Source organism: Leucoraja erinacea, chromosome 25, assembly GCF_028641065.1.
Source record: "Leucoraja erinacea ecotype New England chromosome 25, Leri_hhj_1, whole genome shotgun sequence".
Lineage (NCBI taxonomy): Eukaryota > Metazoa > Chordata > Chondrichthyes > Rajiformes > Rajidae > Leucoraja > Leucoraja erinaceus.
The window spans coordinates 19,821,954-19,834,818 of record NC_073401.1 but is presented as its reverse complement, the minus strand read 5'-3'; the positions used below and the strand labels follow the sequence as shown (position 1 = coordinate 19,834,818).

Genomic DNA, 12,865 nt, shown 5'->3' with positions numbered 1-12,865 from the left:
AGCATCTGACCTGGTGCGATGAAGTTGGCTTTGGAAGGTGGAACATCAAAACCATTCAGAATGCCCGGGGAAGAGAAGTCATCCATTTCATCATTGAAGATGATGCCGTTGGCAAACGACCTCACTTTTGATCCAAAGCTACAACAGCAAGAAGTCATGGTCACACAAGAGTTGAGTTTAGTTTAGAGATACAGCGTAGAAACAGACCCTTCACCCACTGAGTACGCGCCCACCTGCTTCTTCTTGCGAATGAAACATAAACCAAAGGAATAGTTAGATCTCAAGCCGGGTGTTGAGCAGCCAGGTTGTTGTCTCTGCGTCAATGTCTGCCTGGCCCTGAGCTCCATTTGGTGGGTTATAGAGCGGGCACCCAGAGATGACATGGTTGGCTGCGATTACCCGGTACACTAGTTCTATCCAACACATGAGGGATAATTTACAGAAGCCAATTAACCTACAAACCTGCATGTGTTTGGAATGTTCTAGGGAGAATATACAAACTCCATACAGACATCACCCGTAGTCAGAATCGAACCCAGGTCTCTGGCACTGTAAAGCAGCAACTCTACTGCTGCACCACTGTGCTGCCCCTTAGATATAGAGCATGGAAACAGGTCCTTTAGTCCTCCTGGTCCACACCAATTATGAATCACTGTTTACATCACTATTTTATTCTCACTCCCATCAACTCCGCAGATTCTACCACTCACCTACATATTCGGGGCGATTTATAGCACTCAAACGACCTACCAACCACACATCTTTGGGACTTAGATTGGAGATACAGCATAGAAATGGGAAATTTTGTTTGAACCTCATGTGTATAAATGGTATTGGTATTGTATTGTATCTGTCAGGAACCAGAGGACATAGATTTAAGGTGAGAGAGGCAAGTTTGAATAGCAATCTGAAGAGCAACTTTTCACTCAGAGGGTGGTGGGTATATGGAACGAGCTGCCACAGGAGGTAGTTGAGACAGATGTTCCAACAGCATTTAAAAAACATTTGGTCAGGTACATGGAGAGAGAAGGTTTAAAGGGATAGGCACCTGAGCAAAGAGGACGAGCTTAGATGGGGCATTTTGCTCAGCATGGATGAGTTAGACCGAAGGGCCTGTATGTGTATGACTATGAGTTTGTAAGCGCCAGGGAATTTCTAATGTTTCATGGCTATCTACTCCACTCACACTCCAGCTGCTGCTTCTCACATCATGTGGCAGAGAGGAGCCAGGAGAATGTCTCTGGATCTAACATTTAGCAGTGCTCCACATCATTCTGAATTTGGCAGCAAATTAATGTCACGTTTAGAGCTGTTGTGTTGAATGAATCAGTGGTGCATGCCAATCTAAACACCACACACTGACGTCAATACATACAAGAGTATACCAAGAATCGCAGAGTTTATTTTGTAAGATTAGAGAGGATGTTCAATAGGTAATTCAAAGTCATTACTGGATAAGCCTGTACCTATTTAAACGAACAATCTTTTAGCCCAATATCAGTTTACAGCTGGGGCCAAAGAAGACATTCCTTTGCACTTACACATCCCAATCTATACCTGCTGAACATAAGAGTTGTTGAGAGACAAAGAGTAAACTTGACTTCTGAACGTTATTTAACGCAATTATTGACACATATTTGAACGTTTTCTACTGAAATAAGCTATTGGGTCACAACGTAGGGCACCTGATAAGCTGCCGCCTCAAAGCACCAAAGACCCGATTTGATCCTGATCTCGGGTGCTGTCTGTGTGGAGTTTGCACGTCCTCCCTGTGACTATGTGGATTTCCTCCGGGTGCTTCGGATCCCTCCAAAATCCCAAAGATGTGCGGGTTTGTAGGCTCATTGGCCTCTGCAAAATTGCCCTGAGTGTGTAGGGAGTGGATGTGAAAGTGGGATAACATAGAACTAGTGTGAACAGATGGTTCACGGTGGGCTGAAGGGTCTGTTTCCATGCTGCAAGTCTAAACTAAAACTAAATGACAGCACATGAATTAATTCATCACTCATAAACTAATGTACAGATCCTGGAGAAACAAGGGACTGAGTAATTATAGACACAGTATCCTTTTACCTTACACGCCACCACCACCCCACCCTTATTACTTAAACAGACACTTTCATTAACTATTTGCTACTTAAATAGTAAAGGTCAATGCAGTTTATTTTCTACTTGTCAATTCCCAAAGTAACTTTTAAATCGTCCTATCGCTCCCAATCCAAATTGTGTTATAACCAATCATGTAATACGAATAGTGTTCCCGCATTCATAAAACACATGACATCCAATAAGCGAGTTCGGTATTTCAACTGCACATGCCCAGATCATGGTTCATTCGGGATAAACATTCCCGCCAGCTGAACTACCGTGTGTGTACGGACCTGCATATTCATTTCAATGAGATTTATAAATAAATTTATCCGTTAAATACTACAGGCTGCACAAATCCACAATTGTCTCTATTTAAATTATTGACTCAAACAGCACCAGCATTGAGAACGCAAGGATGCCTGGAACAAACCTGTCAATTATCAAATCCCTGGCATTAGCCTGAGTCACAGCCATTCAATTTCGATATTGATTTACATGAATTACAAGTTGTGTGGGCAACCAATTTGAGACAGTCCTTACATTCCTATCTAAAAAACGAGGAGAATGTGCTGTGTGGGGGATAGGTTGGAACGTTCAGATTGGATTCGAACAGGCTGGTTAAACTTTCAAGGTGGGTTGGCTTAAATAAAGATGCTGTCACTTTAACCTCTGGGGTTGGTTCCAGTGTGTCAGGGCACACAGTTGGGAGCCGGGTCCGGGTGACCGGGCGGTGATAATTATGAGAATTTGCAGCCATTTGAACTGCAGCCAAACTAGAGGCTTCACTCAGGAGTGGGTCGCAGCTGCCCAGCTGAAGGGACCTGCTCTCGCTCTCTTTGAAAGTAGCGCCACCCACCACAGCAATTGGGAAAATGCGGAGCCAACCCGTAATATGAGTGGGAGCATTTTCTCTGTCAGACTTAGTCGACAGTTGGAGTGGGGGATCTGAGAGAGAGAGAGCTGGAGATGCCGTACAGATGGAACAGTTTAACAATGACCCATTAAAATCTGCCCTTCGGCCACTGGGCAACCTGGGCTGATCTGATCTGACAGCCCTCTCACTAGCTTGCTGCGTGCCCTATCCTTACGCAAAACCTCCACAAGACATTTGGGCTTCGGGTAACACCTGCACAAAGAGCCTCTGCTTACAAGGGCTGGCTAACTGCACTGGTCAATGTGCACTGGGAGAGATGGCTGGTGGAAACGCACTGCAAACACCGCAAACTTGGAACAGCACAGACCCTCCACTCAATCTATCCAATACTAAAGAGCAGGCATTGCACAGTTAAATGTCTTATATCGGATTGGCGGCTCCTTCACAGGGCCAACCCTGTACCCAGTTTTCCTCGTAGATGAATCTTAGCCTTAATGGTAAATTCACACTGCCTGTAGGTAAAACATCAGCCCACATCACACTGATACAGTCGCTGCCTGCCTCAGATTAAATATATTTTTACACATAAATTATGAATAAAGATAAGAAAATGTTTTAAACACAAGTAATATTTTCTTATTCCAGTTCAAACACATGAAGGATTAAATGAAAATAATAAATTCTTTAACTTTTTGAATATCTCATAATTGCAGATTAATTAACTGAACTAGACCTGGTAAGTAGTGTGTGAACAGCAGAACAAGGAAGCTATTGAGCTGGCAGAATTCTAGATTAATTCCTTGGAAGAATAGTTAACACTTTATACACAGTTTATACAGCGCTGTGTTCAGTTGTTTTTCATCCCGAAAGACCTTTGACAAATCCCTTGATTCCTTGCGTTTATCGAAATACTGAACTCGCTTATTTGTAGTATGGAAACACGTGTTAAAGCAGAACTACCTGCAATGGTGGGGGTTTTTTTTGCAACCTCGGGATGTCCCATAGCCCTCTCAAACACTCAGAGGCAGCCAGGAGTCCTGACCCTCAGACCCTTCCACCCCAACATACAGTCCCACGCCCTGTACTTCATCCCAGCCGCTCACCTCCGGCGATTCGCTCACTCCCCGTCCACCAAACTCGCCCATCCCCTCCCCCTCCCGTTCACATATCTGCCTCACCCACACCCACTCCCACAGATCTGGTCATGGATGTGGAAAGGCCCGCAGGCCAGGCGATCTCCCACCCCGGCCGTCAGTGCCCCTGGCAGGGTGAGCAGACGTCAGATTGAATGCACGGCCCCATGTCTTACTACTGGTTAATGGTGCTGGTTACTGACACCGCACTTCCGTCCTCGGCCACCAGGGAGATGTGTGCGGTGCCGTGGTTGTCACCCGTGTAGAACTCAGGTTCGTAGTAACTGATGGAGTGCGTTGTGTTGTCTGTGATCTTGGCCAAGAGCCTCGCTGCAAAGTGGTCCGAGGTCATATTGGCGATAAGCTGCCGATGAAAAGACCAGGAACAGGGAATTAGTTCTTCAGTGACTTTAACCTTAAATACAGCACAGAAATGTATCAATTTATTGTATCATTGATTATTATATATTTGCCTGTCTGTTATTGCATTCACCGTAGACCCTCCTCTAGTATCTTTGATCCTGCCTGTCCCGCTGAGTTACTCCAGCTTTCTGTGTCTATCTTCGATTTAAACCAGCAGCTGCAGTTCTTTCCCACACGTTTGTGGTGAAGAGCATCTTCACCTTCGACACAGCCGTGCCGTGGACGAGGAGCAGGGGGTGATGCAGTGCCAGTGACGGAGGGGGGTCTCACACACACACACATACACACACACTGATGTCAGCCAGTGAGGACCACTGTCATAACCTTTGTGGGGTGACTAGTGACTCCTACCATTGCTGGATTGCGATGTGACTGCACAGCACTGATATCCCACACACAACCACAACCAGGCGCCAGTGGCACAGCAACAGAGGATGTACCCGTCAGAGGCTGAGAGCATCATCCACAGATAGAGTGTGTCTAGTACCTCGCTGTGTACCAGTGCAAGGTCGGGATCTTTTAAGAAACATTTGGACAGGTACATGGATAGAAGGATAGAAACATAGAAAAATAGGTGGAGGAGTAGGCCATTCGGCCCTTCGAGCCAGCACCGCCATTCAACATGATCATAGCTGATCATCTAAAATCAGTAGGTACACAAAAATGCTGCAGAAACTCAGCGGGTGCAGCAGCATCTATGGAGCGAAGGAAATAGGCAAAGTTTCGGGCCGAAACCCTTCTTCAGACTTCCAGCATCTGCAGTTCCTTCTTAAACATCTAAAATCAGTACCCGTTCCTGCTTTTCCCCCATAACCCTTGATTCCCTTAGCCCTAAGGGGTAAATCCAACTCTAACGCCCTGTCCTTGTATTAACTGACTGCAGAGGTCAACAAGGGGACATCCTGGGCCAGGAGATGGCAGTGGGTGAGTGAGGAGTGTTTAGCACAAAGTGCCACCGTTTCACTGGGCAATGACTGGGCCCAGCCCAGGGATCTCCAGTGATTCAGCAAAGGAAGAGGCCATTCTGCCCATCCTGCCCTTGCTGGCTGCTTGAAACATTTGCAGGTTTTTCTCGCTCCTTACTTGTTCTCTGAAAACCCTCCCTAATTCCCAAAGTCAGCATTCCCAGCTGCACTATCCTCTCTTTGCTAGACTTCCTCCAGGATTCCTAGTTTTCCAAACTCCCCTGCTGACCCTCAGTGCAGTCTGTGAAACCCGGGCTCTGTAACGATAGTGAGTCCTGATGGCCACCACTCGCTGGGAGCAGTCCACAGCAGTCACATCGATGCCACTGAACCATCGGGCTCAGTGGCAACGTACAAAACTTTGATGGGGAGCTGACTGTCATCTTGGGGTGGACTCTACAACCCTCCTCCCTCTGCTCACAGCTTCACCCTGCCTAGGGTCACACAGTATTAGGATAATCTCATGTGATAGGAGCAGAATTATGCCATTCGGCCCATAAAGTCTACTCCGCCATTTGATCATGGCTGATCTATCTTTCCTTCTTAACCCCATTCTCTTGCCTTCTCCCCATAACCCCCAACACCCGTACTAATCAAAGTACTAATCTGTGGGACACAACAAGCTGGATTAACTCAGCGGGACAGGCAGCATCTCTGGAGAGAAGGAATGGGTGATGTTTCCTGTCGAGATCCTTCTTCACAGAAGGGTCTCGACCCAAACTGTCACCAATTCCTTCTCTCCAGTGATGCTGCCTGTCCTGCTGAGTTACTCCAGCTTGTTGTGTCTATCTTCGGTTTAAACCAGCATCTGCATTTCCTGCCCACACTAATGAGTGGGACCCAGCTCCTTGCCGTGACACGTGAAGACATTAGATGGCTGGACCCAGAGTTGTTGAGGTGGGATACTGGGCGGCTGGGCATTTGCTGGTCAGGGCAGGCCCCAAGCTGGTGAATAACCTTCCCCTGAGTGCGGTGTTGCAGCAGACAGCCTACCTGAGTGATGTTGACAAATCGAGGGTCTCCCAACATGCTTCTCTTTGCGAACGCAAACTTAAATGCTTCGATAATTCGGTGATAAGTCAGGGCTTTCCGTTCCACCGTGGAGACACTGTCTGAAGTGAAGTTGTAACCTGTGGGGGAAGGGAGAGACTGTAGTGAGGTTGCCTGGTGACAGCTGTCCCAGCATTGCAAGGTCAGGGAACGTCTTCTCCAGAGAGCAGTCTGCATGCCGAGCCCACCCTGTGGAGCCCACCCTGTGGAGCCCACCCTGTGGAGCCCCCTCTGTGGAGCCCACCCAGCCCCCTCTGTGGAGCCCACCCTGTGGAGCCCCCTCTGTGGAGCCCACCCTGTGGAGCCCACCTCTGTGGAGCCCATCCTGTGGGGAGCGCGGGGTCACTGGCATGGGGGCAATTCACAGACCCACAAACACCATTGGAATTGCCAGGAGGAGGTGGTGATTCACCCTTCAGGCCCCCTCTACCATTGAAAACAAACACAAACACGACTGAGCCCGCAGTTCCACAAATATGTATCTAACTCACTTTAAATACCCCTGATGATCTAGCCTCCACAGCTCCACGGGCTAGAGAGTTCCACAGATCCATGACCCAGCTCCGTGTGATTGCTGCTGGCGTCTGCTGTCCCCAGGAGTGAAAGAACCCCTCTCATGCTGTATGCCGCTGTTTGTCATGTTGTCACTTGCGGGCAGAGCACCAAGGCAAATTCCTTGTATGTGAATACTTGGCCAATAAACGTAATCATTCATTCATGCTGTACATACGCTCCTGCCTTGGGTGAAAGACTGGCCTCAGTCCCACATCCACAGGCTGCTAATAAACAATGTTTCTGCGACCTGTTCGTGAACCGTAGCCGTTGGATTGGCACCATAAGCAGGAACACTGGGAGAGATGGGGATGGATGGCTGACGACTTGTGCAGGGCACACACTCGACTGCCGCTCCCCACACTGGGCATTGCCACCCGCTCCCCACACTGGGCATTGCCACCCGCTCCCCACACTGGGCATTGCCACCCGCTCCCCACACTGGGCATTGCCACACGCTCCCCACACTGGGCATTGCCACCCGCTCCCCACACTGGGCATTGCCACCCGCTCCCCACACTGGGCATTGCCACCCACTCCCCACACTGGGCATTGCCACCCGCTCCCCACACTGGGCATTGCCACCCCTCCCCACACTGGGCATTGCCACCCACTCCCCACACTGGGCATTGCCACCCGCTCCCCACACTGGGCATTGCCACCCCTCCTGCACCACTGGGCATTGCCACCCCTCCTGCACCACTGGAGACAGCTTAGCCACATCTCACCCTTCAGGATGTTGAGAATCAAGCCGAGCACCAGCCCACTAGACGGAGCGTTGGGCACCAGCAGCCTGTAGTCGCCCAGCAACAGGTTGACTGGATTCTCGGACAGTCGAGGCGTGTAGTTCCTCAGGTCATCAAGTGTTACAATGCCACCTGCGGGAAGAAAAGGACTATGGTATAATGGTGCATCCGGCACGGGAGGGATTTTGCGTTGTGTTGCCAGCACTGTGTGGAGCTGTACTTGGACCTGGTGTACTTGGTCACTGCCTTTGCCCCTCCCGATGTTGTGCGTTTGGCCATTGCCCTGGGCAGAAGTAGGTGCAGGGTGGGCTGCATCTCTCTGCAGGAGAACAAGATGAAACGCTGCAAAATTACAGACTACAGTTAATTGTCTTCTGTAAATTGTCCCTAGTGTGTAGGATAGTGCTAGAATACGGGGATCACTGGTCGGCATGGACGCAGTGGGCCGAAGGGCCTATTTCCACATTGTATCTCTGTAGTAATGAGCTGGACAATGGGGAAGCAACCACTCTCCACGGCCAGCCTGCTGCCCACCTGCGTTCCTGATGTCATCCACAATCTGCTGGGACAGGGATCCATTGTAAAACGCATCGGCTCCTTCATCCGCCAGGATCTGGTAGGTTCGGGCTAGTTTAGGGAACTTGATGATGTCGTGTTCGTGGAGGATGGTGCCGCTGGAGCGACAAAACACCTCACTGTTGAGAGAAAGGAGGGGCGTCAAGTGGCCGCATTTGTCACATGTTCATAACCACGTACACGCCAAATCACGTGTGGGACTGCATGTTGCACTCTCCACCCACCAACACACCTCCTCTCACCCACCCAACCCATCCTGAGCTAGTAACCAGTTATACCAGACTTTACCAAGGTACTTGGTCATGACAGGGTGAACACAGATCATTCACTCAAAGGCATTAAGGATGTTAGCAACAAGACTAAGTGCCAGAAGAGAGAGGGGGAGGGGATGCAGGGCGTGTGGGCATTACGTCTGCGGCTACATCAATAGCAACGTTTTTGTGGGTTACTAGACCAAGTGGGACCCATTGTGTCCTGTCCCCCAACGCCGGGGGGAGCGCAGCATCACAGGGGAGGGCTCGTTGGGATGAAGGTGGGAGACAAGAGGCAGGTGGGTGATAGGTGGAAGCCAACCAAAAAATATTTAGTTTTAGTTTAGTTTAGGGATTTAGTTTTGTTTAGGGATACAGTGCGGAAACAGGCTCTTCGCCCAACCGAGTCCGCGCCGACCAGCGATCCACGTACACTAGCATTACCCTACGCATTAGTGACCATTTACAATTTTACATGAGCTAATTAACCTACAAACCTGTACGTCTTTGGAGAATGGGAGGAAGTGGGAGCACTCGGGGAAACCCCACGCAGTCACAGGGAGAACGTACAAACTCCTTACAGACAGCACCTGTAATCAGGATCGGAATTTGGGTCTCTGGCGCAGTAAGGCAGCAACTATACCGCTGCCCCACCGTGCTGCCCAGTGGGGGTTGGTGGGTGGAGGGAGAGCAGTAAGCAGAGATACAAAGGTACAAGGGCTGGAATCTTATAGGTGAAGAAGGTGATAATGAAAGCATTAGTGGAGAGGGTAGATGGAACCAGATGAGGTTCCAGTGAGCAAAATGTGGGAATGGTGGGTGGATGGAACGTGGAGAGGGAAGGGGACGAGAATGAGTGATGGGAGACTAGAGGGGTTGGCTTCCTTGTTATGAGTTCCAGCTTCTGCAGCCTCTTGTGCCTTGAGTGTCTAGATTAATTTGATTCATTTGTAGAATAAAAGGACCAAGTAGACGAGATAGCAAATTAAGAAACAAGATGGGATGACGCATTTTGGCGAGCGAAGGCGTTTTGAGGCATTGATGTTTTAAAATGAATTTGCGTTAAAGTGGTGCTATCAGTCACTACTACTGAAGGCCAGGAACCTGGCTGTAGATCAGGATGTCCGTATGTTGTTCCCAGCCCTGTGCTGCCCCACACTCACCATAACGATGCGTTTTTCTCAATGTCCACCTTATATTGTTTTATGGCATTGGCGAGAGCACGGCCAAGGGGAAATCCTTCTTTGGCAAGTTTGATACTTGGAGCAAATAACTGTTTCCATGGTAACTTCCCGTGCCGTTGATGAGCGAGTTGGAATCCTCTGATTTCACCGGGAACGGCAATCGATAACCCCCCTGTCAGTAGGCACAGAAACAAGCAATCAACAACTTAGTGGGTGGTTGTGATCTTTCTGGAATCACTAGAGTCTGGGGTGGTTCCAGAAAATTGGAAAATTGCTAATATTACTCCACTGTTCAAGGAGGGAGCGAGGCGGAAGAGTTGAAACTATAGGCTGGTTAGCCGGACATCAGTGGTTGGTAAGATTTTATCCATTATAAAAGATGAGGTTTCTAAGTACGTAGATGCACACGATCAAATAGCCCAGTCAACATTGTTTTGTGAAAGGGAGATCTCGCCTGATGTACCTGTTGGAATTCTTTCAGGAAGTAAATACCAGGATAGACAAAGGAGAGTCAGTGGATGAGGTTCCACTGTCTGTGGAATCTTTGCGGAGGTCGTCATTAGGTACTTTTAATGCTGAGATAGACAGATTCTTGATTAATGAGGGCGTCAACGGTTATGGGGAGAAAGCAAGAGAACGGGGTTGAGAGGGAAACATAGATCGGCCATGATTGAAAGGTCATGTCTGGTCTGTGTTTGGTCTCATGGATGTAGAGGGGGCCACATGAAGAGCACTGAATGCATTGACAAGGGTGGAGGATGTGCAGGTCTCTGTCTCACCTGTTTAGGTTCATTTCATCAGACTGTGGAAGTAAGAAGTCAGCCTGTACTCTGAAACATCTCTGTGCAAGCTGGTCGCAGCCGGAGCAGACACCAGTGGGCTGAAAGTGTTAATGCCCATCGCTCCATAAAACATGGTTGAAGATCCTTGGGTGGCATGGTGGTGCAGCGGTAGAGTTGTTGCCTTGCAGCACCAGAGACCCGGGTTCGATCTTGATTACGGGCGCTTGTCTGTATGGAGTTTGTACATTCTCCCCGTGATCTGTGTGGGTTTTCTACGAGATCTCTGGTTTCCTCCCACACTCCAAAGACGTACAGGTTTGTTGGTTAATTGGCTTGGTATTAATGTAAATTGTCCCTTAGTGTGTGTAGGACAGTGCTAATGTGCGGGGATCGCTGGTCGGTGGGCCAAAGGACCTGTATGCACTGTATCTCTAAGCTAAACTAAGTACTTGCTCCGCAAACAGTGCAGGGATGGACCACGCTCAAAGATGGCGATGCTATTTTTGGACCATCTCTACTCCATGGGCAATCCACATTGCTCTGGCCCACCTCTCCCTGTCTCTGCAGTCACGACACTCTCCAGTCCCACAACAACCATCATGGGGCCAGTCTAACAGAATAAAGCCCCACGTGGCATAATTCGGAGGAAATGGTGCAGTTGGCTTATCTCATGCCACATGAGCCAGCAGAGGAAGTTGATGGGTATTTCAATATCATTACTATCAGACATATTGAGGACATGCTAACGGCTAACCCCAATCTTGGTGACAGTTGAAACAAATTTATAAATGGGAAATAGAGATTCTCAGAAAACAATATTCATCAACATGCAATCAGATGCCATTTGCAGAAGCCATTTGCAGATGCTGGAAAATCGAAGGTACACAAAAAAGCTGGAGAAACTCAGCGGGTACAGCAGCATCTATGGAGCGAAGGAAATAGGCAACATTTCGGGCCGAAACGTTGCCTATTTCCTTCGCTCCATAGATGCTGCTGCACCCGCTGAGTTTCTCCAGAAGAATAACCTGGCTGGATACAGTTTTGGAGTTCTGTAACAATTCATCGTAGACTTTCTGCTTGTGAACTCTGGAATCAATGTGAAATTGCTGTATGCCTTAGTGCTCACCTTTACGAGACAGGTCATCTGTCTCGTTAACAAACATATCTCTCGATGCATTTTCTGGAGCCACTTCCCTGGAATCAATTACTTCTACTTTTCCTGTTGAGGAAGAATTAAAACATGGTTCCAACTATTTCCATCACATAATCATGTCACAACCGGAGCTGGAATCTGGGCAGATAGAGCTTCAACTACCTGTAAACACACTGGAGGTAACCTTCACCCGAACCACCCTCAGAAACTTGGCTACGATCACCCAAATGACATTGTCCACCGTTAATTACACAGTAACAGCATGGGCTGTCAATGGTATCTGTCTCCTGCCCACTCCTTGTCACAGACAGAGCAGGACTCTGGGGACACAGGCTGAGGAAGAACAGGGCTTTTGGCCCATTATGCCTGCACCAACCGTCAAGCCAAATGTAACTAATCACACCTATCTGCACTTAGTCTGCGGTCATATGTTCCCTAATTTGCCTGTCTAGAAGCTTCTTGCAAATTGCTATCCTATCTGCTTCTACCAGCTCCCTTGGCAGCATGTTCCAGGCACTCCTCATTCTCTGTGTTGAAAACTTACCTCTCAAATCTCTTAAAAACGTTACCCTCTCAACATAAAGCAATGCCTTCTAGTGAATGTCTACCTTCGAATGGAACTTGCTTGCCGGGCTGGAGTTGGCAACATTGTCACATTAATGGACCATGATCATGTTGGTTTCTGTGGAGCCTCATTGGGCGTGCATCAGAACATCAGAACATGAGAAATGCTAGCAGGAGCGAGCCATTCGGCCCCTCACCTCTGTTCATTCCATAAGATCATAAGCAGGGCGGCCAACTCTCACACATTGAGCGTGAGAATCACGCATTTTACAAAATCCTCACACCCTCACGCTGATCACAAATTTCTCACGCTCAAAAATCTGCAGGTGCTGGAAGTTCAAAATGAAGCAAAAATTGTTTTAGAGGTAAGTAAAACCACGAGGGGAATATATAAGGTGAATGCATAGTCGTTTTCCCGGGATATGTGATTCAAGAACTAGAGGGCATTGGTTTACCGGCCCACAGGATTATTTGGGGGAAGAAAAAATAGTTTAGTTTCTCCCGTGCAGATGGTGTGATGT

The 12,865-nt window shown here is 48.4% G+C and overlaps 1 protein-coding gene across 3 annotated transcripts in view; it reads right to left on the bottom strand.

The window, feature by feature from the left end:
- The window catches only part of ggt1a (gamma-glutamyltransferase 1a), a 28,918-nt gene that overhangs the window by 4,249 nt on the left and 11,804 nt on the right, over positions 1–12,865 (bottom strand). For all 3 annotated transcript variants that reach the window (XM_055655944.1, XM_055655942.1, XM_055655943.1), the window contains exons 4-10: positions 11,754–11,846; positions 9,825–10,017; positions 8,369–8,529; positions 7,817–7,966; positions 6,480–6,616; positions 4,275–4,462; positions 11–138 (exon numbers count right to left, since the gene is read on the bottom strand). In XM_055655944.1, coding sequence (XP_055511919.1) covers positions 11–138; positions 4,275–4,462; positions 6,480–6,616; positions 7,817–7,966; positions 8,369–8,529; positions 9,825–10,017; positions 11,754–11,846 — 1,050 coding nt within the window. The remainder of the gene's footprint in view (positions 1–10; positions 139–4,274; positions 4,463–6,479; positions 6,617–7,816; positions 7,967–8,368; positions 8,530–9,824; positions 10,018–11,753; positions 11,847–12,865) is intronic.